Genomic DNA, 22,310 nt, shown 5'->3' with positions numbered 1-22,310 from the left:
ATCAGCAGTCATGTGATCACTCATTTCTTGGGCTTAAACATCGACAGGGGACAGCTGCACCAGGTAGGTAAGTATATATCATTTTTTTTTTTTTCTTAAAGCTTCCCACACTTTCCCTTTAACATTTCTCTTTACCGCATACTGTAGTTTGTAGGAAGCATTCATCTCCCCTGGATGCTCACCCCCATGTTCCGTACATGGGTCAATAAATGTCACAACGCTATGAAGTGGCATCTTTTCTGATGTGCCTAAGGGCTTGTATAGAAAGGCCTTCATTTCAAACACAGCCCTTCTTTTTTAACACAGTTCTGCCTAACTGCATGCATTCTAATGCAAACTGCAGCACTTGACAAGAAAGGGTGCATTTGAACTACCTGAAATCCAAAGACACCTCAGTAGAAGCTGCAGCATCAAAGGAAAAATAACACTAAGCAGGTCACATGCAGACTTTGAGTGTTTGACGTGTAGAAAAACAAATCACGTGTACATCAGCGCTAAAACTGACAGTATCAATGGAATAAAACTTTCTAATAAACTGGTCAAGGAGCAATATCTGGAAATAGGTAGAAGTTTCAGTAAGGTTTGAAAATGTATCTTATTAAATTTTTAACATTAATCTAGAATTTTACATAATTATATCTGCAAGAGGAATTGTCTACATTGGCAACAGCAATCATCTATATTACAAAGATACAGTGTTATCAAATCTGGGAACGACTAGTGTCCATCCAGTTCATCTTTACCAAAATTCTGCAGTTTTAGGTCTAGAGGAAGGGACAACAAAATCCTTTGAGGAAACGTTTTCCAATTTTGCCATATGGAGGAAAACAAATTTCTGTCTGATGCCCCAACCATTGCCTGAACAAAATTTTGCCATGCCAACCTTTTGTACTTCAAATTTTAGCTATTATTCACTGCAAGAAAATCATCTAGTCTTTTTGCTTTCAGATTTGACACAAGCTGATTGTTTGCATTGGGCAATAGGTTCTTACTTCAGACACCACCCTTAAGTATGTTAGGTGCAGATTTATGAGGTCTTGGTACTCCCACTTCTCAGCATCGATGTTAAAACAGTCAGTATGAAATCATTTTGTAAATACACTTGGCATTAAGTCCCATTTCTGATGTATTTTTGCTATGCTTTATTACATTACCAGAAATATAGCATTTTTTTTTTCTCATTCTGTGTGTTTTACCTTTTGCTTAAATACACTGACGTTGCTACATACAGTGAGCATGGATATTATTTATTGTGCTATTTTACCATGATAATGCAGTATTTTTCTATTTATTTTATATGTGCAGGCATGAATGAGATGCCCTACTGCCATCAGAACAACCTCATAACCAGCCACCATAGCTTTGGACTGGCACAAACCAATGAGCACATGGCTGGTGCAGATGGTAAGCATTTCAAAATGGCTCTCACCAAAGAGAACACAAGCCAAATTTTTGTAAACACATCATCAAATTTTACAAATATGCATGTCCTAGTCATAGATAAAGGGGTTGATTTACTAAAGGCAAATGGACTGTGCAGTATTATAGAAACAAATACTCTTGCGCACAGGTGTGTAAGCTAGATGATCCTAAGGGTTCAAAAAGGACAATGGATTTCGGCCTTGCTGCTTTCCAGGATGGGATTATCCTAGTAGTAAACGATAAGAAAGAAAGAGAGCGCACCAGCCTAGTGCATCATCCCAAGGTATATTTATTTACTAAAACCAAGATTAAAATCTACTCACAAAGGTAGGAAGAAAAAATCGCACTATTAACGATCACAAGGTGATTGGTCCACTGGTAGCAGTTTCCAGGTCCTAGGAAGAGGACGTACGAACCACTGTTGGATTTGCCATTAGTGATGATATCAGTGCCTGACTGAAATGGACTGTGCACTCTGCAAGAGCAGTTGCTCCAGACCTTAGTAAATGTGCAGAAGCTCTGCTGACTTCCATCATCCATCATGTTCAAGCAAAAATGCTGTTTTTTTTTTTTATTTTTATTGCACGTGATTGGGTATTCTTTGATATGGGAATCTTTACCTCATTTACTAAGCTCTGGAGCAACTGCACTTTCAAAGTGCACAGTCTTTTTGTCTTTAGTAAATCATTCCCAATGTGTTTATATAATTAATTTTACTAATTTATAGAGTACATTTAACCATCCAAATCAGTCACTATGTCTACTGCTAATAAAAATACCACATGCTAATGTCCATACTGCAGCATATACAAGCCACACCAAACCCATGCAGACACAAGGAGGACATATACACTCCCTGTGGACAGTTCTCAATGGGAATTAAACTCAGGAGCCTAGAGCTACCAGACAAGAGTACATGCATACAAAAGACAATGATATGTGTTTGTATATCCAATTTCTCTCCCAACTGAGCCTGCCAAAGCATTCACAAAGTTGACCAAGAGAGGTCTTATCTAGGAAAATGTACAATATTTATTATATTTAATATAGTAATAAAGTAGTGTCAGCAAACTCACATCATGTAATGACCATTACCTGTTTTTCTCTGATAAGGGTCTCGTTTCTCCACTCCACGAAGTTCAGTGAAGCTAAGCAAGAAGAGAGCCATGTCTATTTCCCCTTTATCAGATGCCAGTATCGATCTTCAGACCATGATACGAACATCTCCTAATTCCCTGGTAGCATTCATTAACTCCAGATGTTCCTCAGCCAATGGTTCCTATGGCCACTTGTCAATCGGGACTATAAGGTATATATAGAAACATTTGCTGTAATATAGTTAAATAGTTAGAAGTAAATGACCTTGGTAAAGCAATGGCTGGATTTTCAAAATAACATTCTCTGGGAAGTTTTAATTGTTTATCCCACAGTGATGACAGTTTATTGTGGCATTTCCATTTCTAAACCGTTGTATATATATGTATAAAAATAATTACATCCGCAGAGAGATAAAGAAACACGGTAACAAAATAAAACAATGTGCCACCCCTAAATGTTACCAGGGCCTGTTTAAATAAGTATGTATATCCTAAGTCACAATCCCACCAAAAAAGTCCCTTCAAAAAGTATGGTGCTGTAACATTAATATAATATTATTGGTCATTACTGCTTTGAAATATTGAAAAGTAAACTCTACTGATCACTTTATCTTTTACACCATGTTGCTTTTGCTTTCAGCCCCTCACTTGGGTATCAGAATTGCCTTAACCATCAGAGACCTCAGGGCTCCTCATATGGATCAAACAGCCATATGTCTTACAACTCGCATGAACACTTGACCAGCAGAGGAATGGGCACCCTTCAATCTCGCACCTCAATCAAGCACTGCCAGGTGGGTTCAGGCCGTCCGTCCATGCTAAAAAACCTAAATATTTAAATATAAGCATGACAAAATTATGCATATCAGCTGTAACGCTCGTTCCAGGTCAGTGACTCTCAATAACTGTAAAAGATGGAGAACCAGTATAGGGATGATAGTAATGGAACAGGCACCTTCAAAGGCATGTAAACAGTGGCAGCTTCTAAAGTTTTAGGCTAACAGATTCCTATTAAGGGCTACATTGTCTGCCTAAATTTGATATGTCAGTACTCTTACAGCCAGGGATGGTGCAAGAATTTTTGACACCCTAGGCGAAACCTCATTTTGCCACCCAATTGGCTCCGCCCCTGACTCCACCCCTTTGCCCTCCCCTTGTAACATGTGACCTACCTGACCATTACACACACACTGACCCACCTACCTGACACATACACTGACCCACCTACCTGACACATACTCTGACCCACCTACCTGACACATAGACTGACCCACCTACCTGACACATACACTGACCCACCTACCTGACACATACACTGACCCATCTACCTGACACATACAGTACCTGACCGCGAGATTGTGTTTCCAGCGTGATCCTATCTGTTCTCGGCGACAAGGTGCTGTGCATGTCGCGCTGGCTCGCTCATCGGGAAAGGAAAACTTTTTTTTCCTTTCCCAATGAGCGACAGGCAGTGCTGACAGCTGTCTGGTATGAATCATGAGGGGGAATGCTGCGCCAAATTTTTGGTGCTTGAGTTCCCCCCAGGGGCATACCAGGCCCTTAAGTCTGGTATGGATTGTAAGGGGAACCCCCTACGCTGAAAAATCGGCGTGGGGGTTCCCCCCAAAATCCATACCAGACCCTTATCCGAACACGCAGCCCGGCCGATCAGGAATGGGGGTGGGGACGAGCGAGCGCCCCCCCCTGAACTGTACCAGGCTGCATGCCCTCAACATGGGGGGGTGGGCGCTTTGGGGCAGGGGGGCACCCTGCGGGCCCCCCCACCCCAAAGCACCTTGTCCTCATGTTGATGAGGACAAGGACCTCTTCCCGACAACCCTGGCCACCGGGAGAAGAAGCCGAACACCTGGAGAAGAGGCGGAACACCGGAAGAAGAAGCCGAACACCGGGAGAAAAGGCCGGAGAGAGCGAAGTCAGAAGAAGACCCCCGAAGTCAGAAGAAGACCCTCGGAGCTGCCTAATTACATTTAAAACCTGTGTAGTGTATTTTTTTATTGACACTTTTTTCCCTAGGTGAATGGGTAGGGGTACCATGTACCCAATACTCATTCACATAGGGTGGGGGGCCGGATCTGGGGGCCTCCTTAATAAATGGGGCTCCTGGATTCCGATAAGCCCTCTGCCCGCAGACCCCGACAACCAACGGCCAGGGTTGTCAGGAAGAGGCCCTTGTCCTCGTCAACATGGGGACAAGGTTCTTTGGGGTGGGGGGGCCCGCAGGGCCCCCCCGCCCCAAAGCGCCCACCCCCCCATGTTGAGGGCATGCGGCCTGGTACGGTTCAGGAGGGGGGGGGGGCGCTCGCTCGTCCCTACCCCCATTCCTGACCAGCCAGGCTGTGTGCTCGGATAAGGGTCTGGTATGGATTTTGGGGGGACCCCACGCCGATTTTTCGGTCTAGGGGGGTTCCCCTTACAATCCATACCAGACCTAAGGGCCTGGTATGCCCCTGGTGGGGAACCCACGTCGGTTTTTTATTTAAAATTTGGCGAGGCGTTCCCCCTCATGATTCATACCAGACAGCTGTCAGCACTGCCTGTCACTCATCGCGAAAGGAAAAAAAAGTTTTCCTTTTCCGTTGAGCTAGCCAGCTCGGCACTGGCTCCCGTGACGGGGCTCGCAGGTGTCAAATCTCGCTGATAACAGCGGCGAGATTAACACAATATCGCGGTCACCTACTGTATTTCTTGCAATACTCACCCCCTCCACCCCCCACACACAGTTCGATGTAGTTGGGGAAGATCCATCCTCCTCCTTACTTCTGCGCTTCTTTGACCATCACATCCGGGCTCTCCTTAGCACTGGGCGGGCAGTATTGCTATGGTGTCCCCACCAGCGCCACCAGCCAGCTGCTCCATGGTGTCCCTGTCGACCAGGAGGTCAGCTAACAGACGCTGCCCCTCTCGATGCACCCATCTCCACTGAGCCCCGCCCCTCCGCTGCACTCACACAGATACACAGCGCCACACCAGAGGGACAGGCTGGAGCAAAGGAGTCCCGGAGCTGTGAGATATTACTCTGTGAGGAGATGTGACAGAGGGGTGCTCAGTGGGACACATTGGGGTATTGGCGGCATGCAGCAGATGTGTTCCCAGGACAGCCGGCCCGACACTGAACAGGGGCGAGCTCATACACGCCTGGAGATTCACCGGGACAGAGGCTAGGGGGTAGTGTGCCCTAGGCGGCTGCCTACTCCACCTAATGGTAGCACCAGCCCTGCTTACAGCTCAACAAATAATAACATATTTGTTTTAAAAAAATGTAATCATTACACTGCCCATATTTTCACTTTCATTTAATCACACTGGTCATCCACACAGATGAAATCTGAGCCATTATCCAGCGCAAGCTTAGACACTATGAATACCAAACGACTGGAAGATGGATCAGAGGGGGATATATCAAGTCCGGCTTCTGCTGGCACACAGGTACGAGTATAGTAGAACATAAGCTTATAATTATTGTATTACCATTAATGTTTTCATAATCTATTCCTAAATCATCACCGAAATATTAAAGATAGACATACCCATATGCCCCCCAACCTGACAATTAACATTAATAGGCATCTCCGAGGCTTCCAGCAATAGGCTTTTTTCTTCACATTGCTTGCACTGGCTTTTCTACAATTCTACTTAAATTTTTTTTTAAGGTATTGCGGCATTTTTGGTTTTTATGTACATTTATTTTAAGGTCATTAACGTAGTCAGGTGTTGTCCATATAAAACATTTTCAAACAAACAAACTGACCAAGCACATTACATAAGGTATGACCAATGTTGTATTTAATTGGACATTTGCTATTTGAGTTTATTTTTCCTGGTAAAAAGACTGTCTGTGGGACTAATAACATAAAGGCATTTTCTCATACTCTCTCTTCTTGTAACAGTGAAAAGTAATGATAACTGCTGTACAGATCAAAGTTGGATATTTGATATGCGCACGCCTCATCTCAATAATAAACTTGAGGGGAAGGCAATATTTATTGCAGGGATCTCTACTACAGTCTTTAGAAATTTTGTATGTAAACAAAAAAGCATAGATCTTGCACCTGCTGTATACATGCTTACATTTTAGTAGATCATACAACATGCAGATAAAAGGAAGTTTCTATCAGCCACCAACTATTATCTCACATGTAGCCACATGCTCTTTTGGGCATTCCTTAAAACTTCGCTCATTTAAAATCCTTAAAGGTGTATCTGTCAATTCATACCTCCCTAGTATATGTCTGTACAATCCCTCCTTGGTAGAATCCATTCACCATAGCATGTCAAAATATTTCTTAAAGCAAACCCATTGCTCAGCCCCAACGGTGCATATTTGCCTTTATTTTTTTCGGTCTCCTTCCACTTTGGTCAGTCACCTTCCATGGAATATTCTGATTTCTTTTTATCTTATGAATAATACTCGTGATGGAAGGGGTAACGCCTATTAGACATGACAGTAATATTCTCTGCCTGATTAGTGGCAAGAAATCAAACTAATACTAGATGCCCATAACCTTGAAAACCTTTAAGGCTCATTCACACCAGCATAGTTACATAGTTAGTCTGGTTGAAAAAAGACACAAGTCCATCCAGTATAACCAAACACTGCCCCATTGCAAAAAGAAGACAATTTGTTAGGTCTTAGGTCCCATGAGTTTAGTTCACACCAACGTGCTGCATTGGTGTGTGCTAAAAAAAAAAAAAATAGGACATGTTGCATTTTTGAGCAGCACAGCACTTTCCAACATGCTGCAATACACCACAAAGCACTGCAATGCATAGAATTACATAGAAGTTTTAAAAAATAAGAAGAAAAGAGCAAGCACTGTAAAGTGTTTTAACAACACATTATAGTACCTGGCAGCACATTTTCACACCACACGCCAGTACACACATTTTATACAAATGTTGCGTGGTGTGAACTTGCCCTTATAGATATTTTCAATGCCGATAGATTTCTGACTAAAGCAGCATACCTTCTAAATACATATCTGGGTGTAACTTTTATTCAGTCCTAGAAACAGTACAGCAAGTTTATGAATATCTGAAAAATTCTACTTTCAACTTATACTGGAAAGTTTATAATTTATAATTTCTCTTTCAAATAGGATCCATTGCTAGGGTTGCTCGATGGCCGAGATGACTTGGAGAAAGAAGATGGGAAACATGAACCAGAAGCTGTGTATGAAACCAACTGTCACTGGGAAAACTGTACTAAAGAGTTTGATACTCAGGAACACCTTGTTCATGTAAGACAGATGATTCCTTGTAGCTCTGCCATTTCCACCTGCTTATTTGGCTGCTCTAGTCTACATCAAGGCCTCTAAACATTATCAACTTTTACAAGGCCAGAAAACAAATTCCAAGTGTGTTTAAATTGACAGTTGTATAGTAATTGTTTTTCATTTAAATTACTCTTCCACAGCACATTAACAATGAACACATCCATGGGGAGAAGAAAGAGTTTGTGTGTCATTGGCAGGACTGCTCCCGCGAACTCAGACCATTCAAGGCCCAGTATATGCTTGTTGTCCACATGAGAAGACACACTGGGGAGAAGCCCCACAAGTGCACAGTGAGTTTTGAAGCCATTCATATTAAAGAAAGTTCAAAAAGATAATGGTGAGGATGTAGAGTTGTTAACAATATTTTTTTTACACTCAGAGGTCATCCCTGTATAAAACATTATTGGTTAATCATAATATAGTGGGACTTTAATATATGCCTCAAATGGTAGCCCACACTGATATTTAAAATTAAAAAAATAAAGAAAGAAGGCCTGCTGCTTAAAGATTGTGCCTGAAAATGGCTGTTTTATTACCACAATAGTATAGACTTATATGAGAATATGAGGACTAAAATAAGTAGCAGCATTCCTGCAAGTATACTACCAAAACTTTTTTGCCAATACTGGGAGTTTTTGTGGGTATCTGTACAATATATAATTTTTATTTATTTCATCAAAAACAAATAAATCTTTTTACAAGTTACATAAAATCATTTCATTTTTTTTTTACCCAGTGCCCCCTCCTTCCTATTCTTCTTCAAAATAAGAATCCATAGCTAATATTGACTGCATAAAACATTACAAATATATTGTGGGAGGAAGGATGGAAGTCTCAGGGATTTACCATGTTTTCAGATATGGCTTGGTCAGAAATGACCCAAAACTGAGTAGATCGCCTAGTTCTCTAAAAAATATTGTCAAAGCACTTTCTCTTTTATAATGTTCTCATGATGAATGCTGAAAACCACAATGTGAACCAGAGGATAGCTAGCTGTATCAATAAGAGCTGTGGCGGACAGTCTAAAGGAAGACTCATACTACAAATTGCACCTGGCAACAAGACCTCAGATTATGTAACTACTCAGACAGCTCCATGCACAGCGCTCCAGTGGTGAAAATTGATGTTAATACATGGTATTACAATGTCCCACACAAACAACTTTGGAGACCATTTATTTGTTTCTTGTAGAAATGGCAGTTATGTTGGGAATATAGGCCTTCTATCCTAGAACATTTGCAGTTCAAACTGTGATTCATAATGTTTTTGTAGCCAATGGCTCCCATTACCTCCATAAGTAGCAATAGCAACTTTTGCCCCGTCCTAAGCTAACTTGTACCTGGAACCAACAAAAGATCCAAGAATGCAATTTGGGTAAAATTGTACTTAAAAACCACAGCAGGAAACATTATCCTACATTCTAATAACACTCATCTCAGTCCTCTGAATAAAAGCATAGAATTTGTACTTATTAAAAGAATCTTAAATGGAGGAAGAACTTGGTAAGAAAAATATCACTGGTGCCATGCAACTTAAAAAGATTCTTTTGTTTTTAACACAGCTTTTAGCTTATAAAATAACAATTATATAATTTTGAGTTCCTAAAAAGTCCCAATATTGGCCAAAAGGTGATAGTATTCATAAAATAGCTGACCTGAAAATTGACAGCAAGTGTTATCCATGAAGGTTTATTCTAGCTCTCATAGCTCTCTGTTCTATATCAGGCTTCCTGGATACTAATACAAGTGTCCGGTCCAACTTTTGATTTTCTACCATTTTCAAGAAATGAACTAACCTGACGATGAGCTATTGGCAGAAGCAGCAGTTTTTATTTTAAATCAAGAAGGAAGGTAGAGCTCCTTTTCCCCCCATTCTCATGCCGCGTACACACGATTGGACTTTCTGGCATACTTGGTCCGGCAGACTTTCCGACGGACTTTGTCCACCAGGTGCGCCGGACTTAAAAACAGATGGACTTGCCCACACACGACCGGACTTTCCGGCGGGCTAGGTCCGCCCGTCTTTCCGACTGACTTTCGCCGGATTTTCAGAATGAACGGACTTGCCCACACACGGACAAGTCCGTTCATTTTGAACGTGACTCAGGTAAGACAGGACTAGAAAAGGAAGTCAATCTCGCCGCTTTTATTGGCAAGATTGACACCTTGTGAGCCCCGTCGTGGGGCATACCAGGCCCTTAGGTCTGGTATTGATTTTAAAGGGAACCCCCTACGCCGAAAAAAACGGCGTGGGGTCCCCCCTAGAATCCATACCAGACCCCGATCCGAGCATGCAGCCCGGCCTGTCAGGAAAGGGGGTGGGGACGAGCGAGCTCCCCCCCCTCCTGAACCATACCAGGCCGAATGCCCTCAACATGGGGGGTGGGTGCTTTGGGGGAGGGGGCGCCCTGCAGGCCCCCCCCACCACAAAGCACCTTGTCCCTATGTTGATGAGGACAAGGGCCTCTTCCCAACAACCCTGGCCGTTGGTTGTCGGGGTCTGCTGGCGGGGGGCTTATAGGAATCTGGGAGCCCCCTATAATAAGAGGGCCCCCAGATCCCGGCCCCCCACCCTATGTGAATGAGTATGGGGTACATGGCACCCCTACCCATTCACCTAGGGAAAAAGTGTCAATAATAAAACACACTACACAGGTTTTTGAAATAATTTATTAGATAGCTCCGGGGGGTCTTGCTCCGGGGGGTCTTCTTCCGGGGGTCTTCTTCCGGGGGTCTTTTTCCGGGGGGGTCTTCTTCCGGCATCGGGGATCCCTCCGGTTCCTCTTCTCCCTGCTGGGACTGTGATGACATAAGGAGGCGTGGTCGTTGACCACGCCCCCTAAAACGTCACAGTCCCAGCATGCCCAGGGACTGTGACGGCATAAGGGGGCGGGGTCTCCGCTTATATAAGTCACAACAGAGCTCTCAGAGAGCATTCCAGCCAGAGAGAGCGTCGTGTCAACATCGGAAGAAGAGGAGAAGAGAAGAAGCTCAGAAGCCAGAAGTCCGGACCTCCATTGGCAAAAGAGCGGCGTGAAGACAGCGGAGGAGCCGGCAGAAGAACTGGAACACCGGGAGAAGAGGAACCGGAGGGATCCCCGAAGCCAGAAGAAGACCCCCCCCCCGAAAGAAGACCCCCGGAAGAAGACCCCCCCGGAGCAAGACCCCCCCGGAGCTGTCTAATAAATTATTTAAAAAACCTGTGTAGTGTGTTTTATTATTGACACTTTTTCCCTTGGTAAATGGGTAGGGCTACCATGTACCCCATACTCATTCACATAGGGTGGGGGGCCGGGATCTGAGGGCCCTCTTATTATAGAGGGCTCCCGGATTCCGATAAGCCCCCCATCCGCAGACCCTGAAAACCAACGGCCAGGGTTGTCGGGAAGAAGCCCTTGTCCTCATCAACATGGGGACAAGGTACTTTGTGGTGGGGGCGCCCGCAGGGCGCCCCCTCCCCCAAAGCACCCACCCCCCATGTTGAGGGCATGCAGCCTGGTACGGTTCAGGAGGGGGGGCGCTCGTTCGTCCCCACCCCCTTTCCTGACCGGCCGGGCTGCGTGCTCGGATCGGGGTCTGGTATGGATTCTAGGGGGGACCCCACGCCGTTTTTTCGGCGTAGGGGGTTCTCTTTAAAATCCATACCAGACCTAAGGGCCTGGTATGCCCCACGCTCACCGCAATAGGAAAATTTGTTTTTCCTATTGCAGCGAGCGTGTAATGCAATACCCTGCCCTTACGTCGTATCTGGTCCGTTGGACAAGCATACAGACGAGCGGGCTTTCCGTCGGACCAGCACACAGACGAGCGGACTTTCCATCAGAAACTGAGTCAGACGGAAAGATTTAAAACATGTTTCAAATCTAGGTCCGGCGGACTTTTGGGAAAAAGTCCGCCGGAAAAGTCCGCCGGAGCCTACACACGGTCGGATTGTCCGGCAGACTCTGGTCCGCTGGATCAAGTATGCCGGAAAGTCCACTCGTGTGTACACGGCATTACACTTTCATCTTACCATCCTGTTCAGTAAATACAGTGAGTGACAAAAGGTAAAGGCAACAGAGGCAGCACTAAACATAGCCATTTTGGTAAATAGAGTACATTAGAACATTTCATAAATTTTATCAATCTTACTGGTGAAAAAAATCAGATTACGGTCTTAATACTGTACATGTATAACAAAATGATTTTTATCTTTGTTCTGTACTTTTCTTTTTCTAGTTTGAGGGTTGTAACAAAGCATATTCACGTCTAGAAAATCTGAAGACCCACCTGCGTTCCCACACAGGAGAGAAACCATATGTGTGTGAACATGAAGGCTGTAACAAGGCATTCTCTAATGCTTCTGACCGAGCCAAGCACCAGAATCGCACTCATTCCAATGAGGTAGGAAAGAGCTTTGTTGGCATTTGTGCAGATACATGGTCAATACAGTAGTATGAAAAACTCATCTAAGACCGAAGTACAGAAAAGCAGTACAAAAAGTACAAAAACAGCACTATGGAACAATAAGGTCCAAAGTATTTATCAATCCTTTACTCAGAAGAAATGATTGCATAAGTTCAAACACATGTACTATGGAAAATACAGCTCTGTTTATTTAGAAGCTGAAAGTTCACTGATATGAAGGCTAGCAATGTAGACTGCTGTACTCAAGGGTGCAGAGTAATATAGTCTATGACATATCCCTAATTTTCAACCTGGTCCTCTATGGCCCTGGTTACAGTTTATTGTAATGTTGCTCATTACGTGTTCACGCGCTACTTCTTTACATATCTGTTTGATGTCGCCCCTGCGTGGGCAAACCATGACTTTTGTAACTCCGATAAAAATATTGAAACAGAAGCTGAAAGTTCTCAAACCACCTGCTGGATAAGTATTATTATAAGGACAGTCTCGTTTAACCAATGTTCTTAAAAAATCACAGGAATAGTTTTACCACAGCTTTCTTCTGCTCAGTCTGCCATTACTCTCCATTTCTCTGAACGTGGGGGAAACCTCCAAAGTCCCCAACAGAAAGCATTAAAGTTGTTGGTAGACAATTACCAAAGCTGGTAATACATTAGGAGATCATAAGACCAGAAACTTTGTTTTGTCTGCTGTGGGCAGCCCAAGTTGCAATAGATTTGGCCACTTACAGTTAGTTACATGGGACCAATTTAGGCACTCATTACCTACTGGGTATATCTAGTTAGTGCTGGAAATAGCTATATACATACATATAGTATCTTATCTCAATTCCTGGCTGTTCAGTAAAAATTTTAGAAATTAGCCATATTTAGCTGATTATTAGGAAAAACTGTCTGTATCAACTTTTTTTTCCTATGACAATTAGCTCCTGTATTAGCATTTTGATTAATATGCCATAGTGCATTCATTTAAATGTGCAAACTATTCAATTGAACAAAATTGATATCTCATTCAGAAACCATATGTGTGCAAGATCCCAGGCTGCACAAAGAGGTATACAGACCCCAGCTCTCTAAGGAAACATGTGAAGACAGTCCATGGTCCTGAAGCACACATCACTAAAAAACACCGTGGGGATGGCCTGCCTAGAAGTCATGGCACACATGAGGGTACTGGACCTCAAGGGATGAAAAGTGACATTCAGCAGGACTTAGATCCAAACTCTGCCCAGGCACGAAAGGAGGAGGGAAGACTAACTGTGCCAGATATGGCTATGGTGAGAATCGTTTGAGATACGCATAAAAAGTTTTGCTTTTTACATAAGAAATAATTAGCTAATAGCAATTACATGACAAAAAGAAGAAACCAAACACAATATGTACATAATAAGCACGACCATCACTGTTACATATTATATGATTAGATGCTAACCACCCTGTATATGAAGATAACGTAAAAAGTGTTTAACTATCAAGCCTCTAAAGCTCCTCTATTGCTATCTTTTTACTATTGCGATACAGAAATCTCAGCCCAGCCCTGGAGGACAGTCATCTTGCAGCAGTGAAAGATCTCCATTGGGTAGCACAAACAACAATGACAGTGGTGTAGAAATGAATGCCAATGCTGGTGGTAGCTTTGAGGACTTGTCCACATTAGAAGATATTCCTTCAGTAGAGTCTATTGGAACTGCAGGAGCTTCTGCCCTCAGGAAGCTGGAGAACCTCAGAATTGACAAATTAAATCAGATGAGAAAAGCACCACCCTTAGGAAAGTCTGTAAAACTGCCTGCTATCCACAATACAGGTAAGTCATACTAGTAGATTGAAAATGGACATTTTATTTATATGGTGTTGATATATTTCTGCAATGCTGTACATAGAACAGACAATCACTTATCTCAGTCCCTTTTCCAAAACTAACTCACATAAAGATGACCTTTAGGAAGATATAAAATGGTGGGCACAATGTATTTTTTTAATGCAGCTTTTCTAAATACGTGGATTTGTATTGGTATCAGCCTTCTGTAATCCCCTGTAAAGTAGCCTTAGGAGAGGAAGAGAGAGCTCTTGGTGCCAATCAGGTTTGCCCCATATGCTGATAGGAAGTGAGAGCACGCCAGGGAGGTGACCTAGGATTTTTCATTAACTGCAGCAGAGAAATGTCAGGTCACCACAATGTATGTGCTGTTAGGTAGAGCTGTGTAAATTTTAGGACTAAATGGGCAAAACATTAATCCTTTGGCAGGTAAATTTTTTTCCAGTGTGTATTTAATTGATTGGCATTCAGCTTTAAGGCTTAATTTAGTAAGCTAGAGCAATCATTCTCTGAAGTAACAACCATTATTTTCAGCAATGAAAACCAATGAGAGCTGCACAGTTACATGGCTAAAATAATAATAATAACATGCACTATAGTTTAGTCAATGCTTAGCCAAAGATTTTAGCAACATTAAAAAATTAAAAAATAGAATAGACAGGTTACAGATTTGTTAGCATGACCATAGACAGAACAAAAATTAATTGATCTGACTAATCTTTGATGAACTCCTTTATCAATTCGTCCATTGTACTGTACGTAAACGACTAACTGGAAAATGATTTTCAGCAGATGATAATTATCAAGGAATATTAGCAATGTAAACTTGTGGGTAGTGGAATTGCTGTGACATCTGGGTAATATCTGCTGTATCACAGAGCATTTACCATTTGGGCAGTTTCCAGGAAATCTTAAAATAATGTTCAGTTGTGTTATTTTTTTTTTTTATTTGTTATGAATTATGCAAACTCGATTGGTTAGTCAAATCTTTCTTTCAGAAAAAAAAAGCTCCATCTTTGGATTGCTTTTATTAGCTAAGCTTCATATATAGTCCAGTGAAGAGCGTATGGAGAAAATGCTTAAAGATAATATAAAAAGTTTCCTGGTTAAAGAAAGTATTTTAATTTACTATTTAGTTACTATTTAGTTAACTTGTAAATGGGTTTAAAAGTAAAGCATTCTTGAAACATATGCTTTTACTGATACGAACTTTACTTAAAAATACCATTTTCCCATTAGAAAGCCTTTAAAAAAAGGACTGCCCTTCGTACAATTTATTACCCCTAACATGCCTATGACAGATTTTGAAGGACCACATTGTGCAACCAAAAGACTTAAAGTGTATCTAAACTCAAAAGCAAACATTTTATATCTTTATATTCCATTTTTGTTTTTTTGTTTCGATATGCTTTGATGTGTATGTAAGCCCCAACAATGAACTTCTCTTCTTTGTGCCTTTTTGGTTTGTTAAATCCAATATTAAAGGAGAAGTAGGGCCAAAGCTCTTTTGGTCTTACTACTCCTGCAGATCACAGGAGTACACTTCATTCTGTACTCCTGTGACCTGTATAAAGCCTACTGTTGACTGGCGTCCCTCAGCTGGTCCAGGCTCTGTAGAGACCCCAACTTTATTGTTGGGATCCACCCAGACACCTGCCCGCTGAAAGCCCAAACCAGCTGCCCCCCCCCCCCCATTCACAGCCCAGCACTCCACGAGTGCTGAAGGGACAGAACAAAGAGCTGGTGACTGACAGCCACTGGCTCTCTGCTCACTGAAGACCAACAACTGAGCGATCAGTGGTGTTTGTTCACTCAGCCTAAAAAAAAAGAAAATGAATGCAGCTATATCATCTAAAGGCCAACACGCTGCAATATATTAAAATTTCCCTTGAGTTTAGATACACTTTATATTTTAAAAAAATTACTATTGTTATATCAATGGAAGAACTTTCCATCTTTAGGTGGTGTGAATTTGATTTGCAATTTTTGATTTAGTATCTTTTTATTTAAATCTACAGCTTCTCAGGGAGAATTGCAAGGAATGTGCAGTCCACTTGGCATCCCCCACAGCAATCACCTAATGGAATTGTCTTCTAATGATCATTTAAATCCACTGAATGACAGACGCAACAGCACTACAAGCACAATGAGTTCAGCTTATACAGTCAGCCGTAGATCTTCTGTTGTGTCACCATATCTATCCAACCAGCGACCAGGTGAAGTTGGGAACATGGTGGATACATATGACCAAATGACCTCAGATCCTTCCAGACATTCCAATACCATGGGACTTCCAGGCCTAACTCCGGCACAGCAGTACAGACTGAAAGTAAAATATGCTGCAGCTACTGGTGGTCCACCACCTACACCGCTTCCCAACATGGAGAGATTGAATTCTAATAATCGCATGGCTTATCCTCCTGGAGACTGCCGAGGGCCATCAATTACTTCGGTTTTAGGGAGTAACACTCAAAGAAGACATAGTAATAATGAATACCATAGTTATGGTACAGGAATAATTCACCCAGCCCAAGCTCCAGGGGCTGGAATAAGAAGAGCTAGTGACCCTGCCAGACCTGGGGTTGATCCTCAGGCAATATCTAAAGTTCAGCGGTTCAAGAGTATGTCCAATATGAATACAGCCATGATGGGAAGACACACTATTAGCCAACAGCAACATTATGGAGGTTCTGATGCAAATATTCAGAGACATATCTTTTCACCCAGACCACCCAGCATCAGTGAGAATGTGTTTATGGAGGTAACCAGCACAAATGGACAGTCTCACAATAAAGAGCACAATATGATGGCCCCTAATGAAATGCAGCACTATATGAACTATCAAGGATCTCAAATGGGTACTCCTAGTAGCCAGATGAACCCAAGCCTTCAACTTCATGGGTTAGATGTTCAAACCCAAAATGCTTACTCAAATTCTCAGAGAGCAATGGGTGGAATGCACATAAATCCACACAACCATTCTGGCCAGGACAATATTTTAGGTCATTCTGAATTCAACCAGTGCCAAATCACAGCTCAGAGTGAGCCTTACCAGAATCAAAGACAAATGACCAACAACTCCAATTTACCTATTCAATGGCATGAAGTAAGCTCTGCATCAATAGATGTGACTGCAGGTCAAAGCCCCAACCATCATGCGATGCAATCAAATCTATCACCAGGAAATCAGTGTCATAGCCAGTACTCCAATCCAACATCGGAGTCAGCCAAACAAGTTTCCCTTGGGAACAACAATTCTTGTCAACAGAGTATGCATGTAAATAATCCAAGGTACAATCACTTAGGTCAGGTGCATATCAAACCAGAACACCAGTTTCATCAATCCATGTCATCTATGATGTCCTGCCAGAACATGAAGCATCATGCAGCTCAGCAACATGTTTTCAATCAGCCAAACACAGTGCCCATGTCCCCAGGAAAAACAATCTGTGATTACCCAGGTCAGCAAGACAACCAGCAAAACACATGCTACAATGTTGGCCTAAACCCCAGTATGTTAAGCCCTCAGGGGCGAAGGTCACAAACCCCCATGATGCAAGTAAAAGAGATGATGGTAAGAAATTATGTTCAATCTCAACAAGCACTAATGTTGGAGCAACAGCCCAAGCATATTCCAATGATGAATAACTCTGGGGAGGATGTTGAAACTGGCCAGAATCAGCACAGAAATACACCTAATACCCAGGCATACATGAGCCCTAAATATATGAATTATCAGGGCAAACAGACACAGAGTAATTTACTGAGTCCAAATTCACAGGATAGCCAGTCAAGCCAATCTAAAACAATGAGGAGTCCTGGAAATCAGTGTTACAGTCTAGATATGGTTCCTCATCCACCCAGTGGCCCAAAACCATTAAGCCGGCAGCACAGTATAGCAAGCCAGTCAACATACATGGGTAGTCCACCTCAACTTAGTCCGTCTTACCATTCAGCTGAATCCAGTCCTAGAAGAATGGTTACCCTGCCCCCCATCCATTCTCAGCCAGACAATAATGACACCACTAGTATGATGTATTACTCAGGGCAAGGTGAGATACATCATATAAAAACAGGAACCCAAAGGTTTGTACCACCACTAAACCATCAAAACAGCTGTGATGGACTTCAGCATGGACAGTACAATTCTAACCTGAATTTCATGAAGACAGACTCCATTCCATACAGTAGTCCGTGTCCAGCTTCCAATCCTTTGGACAGTCTGGACTTGGAGAACACTCAACTTGATTTTACTGCCATCATCGATGAATCAGACCACACATCTTTAATGTCAGATAATATAACTCCATCTGGCATACCAGGACCATCTCAACCTCCTTCACACTTGAGCACATCACGGAATCCAACATCCATGGTTCCAAACATGGCTGTGGCAGACCTGAACTCCATGCTGTCTTCTTTAGCTGGCGAAAATAAGTTCCTCAACAATATTTCTTGAGCATCTTAGAACTTCATTCATAGGGACATAACCGACAACTGCCCAGATCTTAATGATCATTTATGGTGCAGAGCTTGCTCATTATTGCTCTTTGTGTTCAGAGTATGCTGGGTCATTTTTATATAGTGTGCTTACAGAGAATGCAAGATATTAGTTTTGATGGTACTAAAAAGTGTTCTCTTTCCATTAAATCTCTATCATTATGCCTTGTCTTTCTGTCATGGACTTACTAATTATGACAAAAATTTGCACATTTGCCCTATATCCTTATATTTGTAAGATGACTGTATGATATTGGATAGTGTTTGACATTTGTTGACTAAACATGGATCACAATACATTTCTGTCTAGGATAGCTGATGAGATTCACTAAAATAGTAACCTTGACCTATTTTATTTAGAGGACAGCATACATGTATTTTTATAGATACTACCATTCTGTTACACAATGGCATGGTAACATGTTGTAGTTTAGTGATAGTATATCACAGGCTGCCGCTTGTTACATGTAGGCATCTCTTTTATACATAAGGGGTTTATTTATTAAGGCAAAGGCAAGCAAGCAAAATACAGTAATTAATCAGCAACTATATTTCTTTTTTTTTTATGTGCTTACATATTGGAAGGTGAAAGTTTACTGGTTGCTGTGTATTATTGTACTGTGTATATTTTGATTGCTATTTACACTGCCTTATTTAATAAGCTAATGTGTATATGTTCGTAGATGCTAGGGGATAATTTCTCAGGAATATTGATAAAACCTACAAAGTGACATTTTCTACTGCTAAGGTCAGGCAAAGGTAACCTGGTTAAGCAAACTTATCAACATTCCTAGGTCAAATATAGAGTCAGAATAAAACAAATCATTTAAATTGTCTCTTATCGAAATGCATATTTTGGGGCTGCTCTTAGCTTGAGCTACTTGAGCTTTAGTCTTTTTTTTTGTTTTTCACCATATTTTAATCTTTTTCTACTGAAAGATTTAACTGCTTGCTGGCAGTCACCTCATTAGTCTAGAATTACACAGGGGATTTATAATAGCTCAATTGTGCTGCTAAAATGTGTTCCATCTCATTAGCAATCAATTGCTACATTTAGTGATTTAATTTATTTTGTTTTGGAAGTTTGACTGAGCTACTAATTCTCACCTGTGTAGCTTTCGCCTAATAAGGTAACCGCAAGGGCCCATTTACACCACTTTTCTTTGGTAAAGTTTGTGAAAATGCACGTGTTACTGCAATGTGCAGTAACACCTGTCACAAGTGTTGGTGTGTTGTGTCATTCACTACTATGCATTGCGGTGGGCTGCTCTACAATACTGGCGGAACCATCTTTGGAAAGTTGTGGCGCTTTAAGCAGCCCATTCAAATAAAGGTATTGCACATGTTAACTGCACAGCAATAGTCTGCCATGTGTACCGTGGCACTTAGGCTAAACCTCTGGTTTTAAAAACTTTAAGAGTTAACACAGAAGAGCAATGCAGAATAAGAAAGTCGGAGAAAGGCCATCACTCCCTATTTCGTTATTTAGTTCTTTTTCTTCAGCTTGTTGAAGTAAGAGCACCAGCATTACAGCCAGGCGTTTCAGAAGGAGAGGTCAGCATTGGCAGCCTCCTTATTGCTTCCATGTTGCTCCTAAAACAGGTTTTTTATTAAACCTAGTCAGTGAACCAGTATAAGAATGAAGCCTGTCAGTTTGCAAGGAGATCATCATTAAAACTTCAGCAGTTTTTCTTCAACAATAAAGGAAAGCAATCTTGATATGAAGGATCTCACCACTACCCAATCTGCTAATGCAATATATAGGAGCTGAATACATGATCTGCTTAATTATAAGTTCCGTTAATCCATAAGCAATTATTCAGACACATTAGAAGCTCATTATCCATTGGGATTATTCTATTTACTGCATTATAGCAGTTATTGCAGGCAACTACTACACACTGGTTCTAGTCTTCTAACATTCTCCTTATCATTAGCCAATTCATGATCCAGAATGTTGTGTCTTACATAATATAAACCACCTACGTATGAAGATAAATTCACTACTCTGGTGCAAAAATGGATTCTTGTAAAAGAGTGATAGCTTCTATCTGAGGCTTCTCACAAACATGTTTACAAAAAAAAAAAAAAAAAAACAAGATCTGTCTTGGAAGCGCAATTCCCAGTTCTGTACTTCTGATCTGTCACACAGTACATTGCAGAAAAGTTTGTAAATTCATCAATGGCAATTTGAATTCTGATCATTTGCTTAGTGGAGATTATTTATTAATGACGCAAAAACATGTCCAAAACCTTGGCAGGCTGAGAGTGAAGGCTGAGGCTGTTACCCGGGCTTTTATCTCCATTTCCAACTTGAAGTCAAACAAAAAATAGTCATGTTTAAAGGGAATCTGTTACAAAAGAAATGTACATGTTGCCATGTACCCTAGCTGTCATAATGAAAATCTGATTCACTTATTAGTAAGTCATGACAGGTACTGTTTGTCCACAGGATATCCAACATGCTGAATGCTTGTCCTTTGCTGGTGATGTATTAGCTATCACACAGCTACAGGACAACATTAAAGGCAGAAAACTAGCATCATTTAAAGTAGATCGACAGCTTAAAAACTAGAACTTTCATCAGGTTAGGTTCCTTTAGGAGAAATACCAAAGCACATCAGTCATCGATGACACACACTTTTTTCTTTCTATTATTGTATATTTCGTTTTTACTGTTTTTATTAAAGAACTATATCAGTAAAATGTAGAGAATGAGAATACTTCTTGAAGATGCTATAACTTTATCTCTGATCTACATTCAAAGGTTTTAAGAATGTTTTATGTAAAAAAAAAATAATAAAACAATGAAAGGTTTTATTTTTAACAGCTCGAGGGAAGCTTGTAAATCCTTCTGTTTTGTACAGTGTGTATTTTTATATTTGTAAATTCCTTTTTTGCTAGTCTTTTTTCATAAGACAATAAAATATGTCTCATTTGACAGTATTACTTTATATAAGATATTGTTTGTGTTTTATTTGGTTGTAACTACCTTAGATTTACATAGAGTGGAGGAGAAAAAAAGTTCACTTACACAGGCTCCCAAGGAGAGCATATTGGCAGCCATTGACCAAGTTGATCAAAAAAAAGTATGTCTATCTGTATCAAGTTAAGGCCCCATTCTCATTTCGCAAAGCACAGATGCACATTCTCACTCACAATTTTTTTTGAGCTATTAACAGGCATTTCTGAGTGTTGCTCATAGAACGGCTAATTCTCTTGGGCTTCACATTCACATTCCCACTCGACGTATTTTTTTTGAGTGATTTACACACGTTTCCAAAACACACCTTTCTGTCTATAGATTGCAGGAAAAATAATAATTTTTGCAAGACAATATTGCTTGAAGAAAGTCTTCTGTATTTGTAACCTTGAGGGTTAGTTCACCTTTACTTACTTATTCACCAAAACCTCCCTTGCATTAAAGTGTCTTATGTTAAAGCAGAACTGCACTGCATCCCAGCACCACAAACGAAAAATACTAGGTGGGTGTGTTTGGCTAAGAAAACCCCTCCTTCCCTCCTAAATACTCCAGGGATGTATGACATAATTTGCCTAGGCCTGGACACCAGGATGTAATTGAAGAAATATAAAAAGACAAGTTTAAAACAGGTAAATATGTTATACTTTCCTATTTATTCACTAATGCTAGCAGGATATGGTTTTAAAATATTCAATAATGATTTAGAGAGTGAAGCTCTGCTTTCACATGCTGTGCTGTGTTTTGTAAAAGAATGCTGTTTTTTTCAGATGCTCATTACATTGTCCTCCCTACT

At 41.3% G+C, this 22,310-nt stretch overlaps 1 protein-coding gene across 1 annotated transcript in view; it reads left to right on the top strand.

Annotated features, from left to right (window-relative positions):
- Positions 1 to 21,421, top strand: part of GLI1 (GLI family zinc finger 1) — a 203,027-nt gene extending 181,606 nt beyond the window's left edge. Inside the window, exons 3-12 of the mRNA XM_073613802.1 lie at positions 1,306 to 1,404; positions 2,536 to 2,731; positions 3,160 to 3,313; positions 5,859 to 5,966; positions 7,637 to 7,777; positions 7,954 to 8,103; positions 12,031 to 12,195; positions 13,235 to 13,495; positions 13,740 to 14,022; positions 16,053 to 21,421. Of these exons, the coding sequence (XP_073469903.1) occupies positions 1,306 to 1,404; positions 2,536 to 2,731; positions 3,160 to 3,313; positions 5,859 to 5,966; positions 7,637 to 7,777; positions 7,954 to 8,103; positions 12,031 to 12,195; positions 13,235 to 13,495; positions 13,740 to 14,022; positions 16,053 to 18,493 (3,998 nt within the window). The 3' untranslated portion in view covers positions 18,494 to 21,421. The remainder of the gene's footprint in view (positions 1 to 1,305; positions 1,405 to 2,535; positions 2,732 to 3,159; positions 3,314 to 5,858; positions 5,967 to 7,636; positions 7,778 to 7,953; positions 8,104 to 12,030; positions 12,196 to 13,234; positions 13,496 to 13,739; positions 14,023 to 16,052) is intronic.
- The last annotated feature ends 889 nt before the right edge of the window (positions 21,422 to 22,310 follow it).

Source organism: Aquarana catesbeiana, linkage group LG02, assembly GCF_042186555.1.
Source record: "Aquarana catesbeiana isolate 2022-GZ linkage group LG02, ASM4218655v1, whole genome shotgun sequence".
Classification (NCBI taxonomy): Eukaryota; Metazoa; Chordata; class Amphibia; order Anura; family Ranidae; genus Aquarana; species Aquarana catesbeiana.
This window is presented reverse-complemented; position numbering and strand designations above follow the sequence as displayed.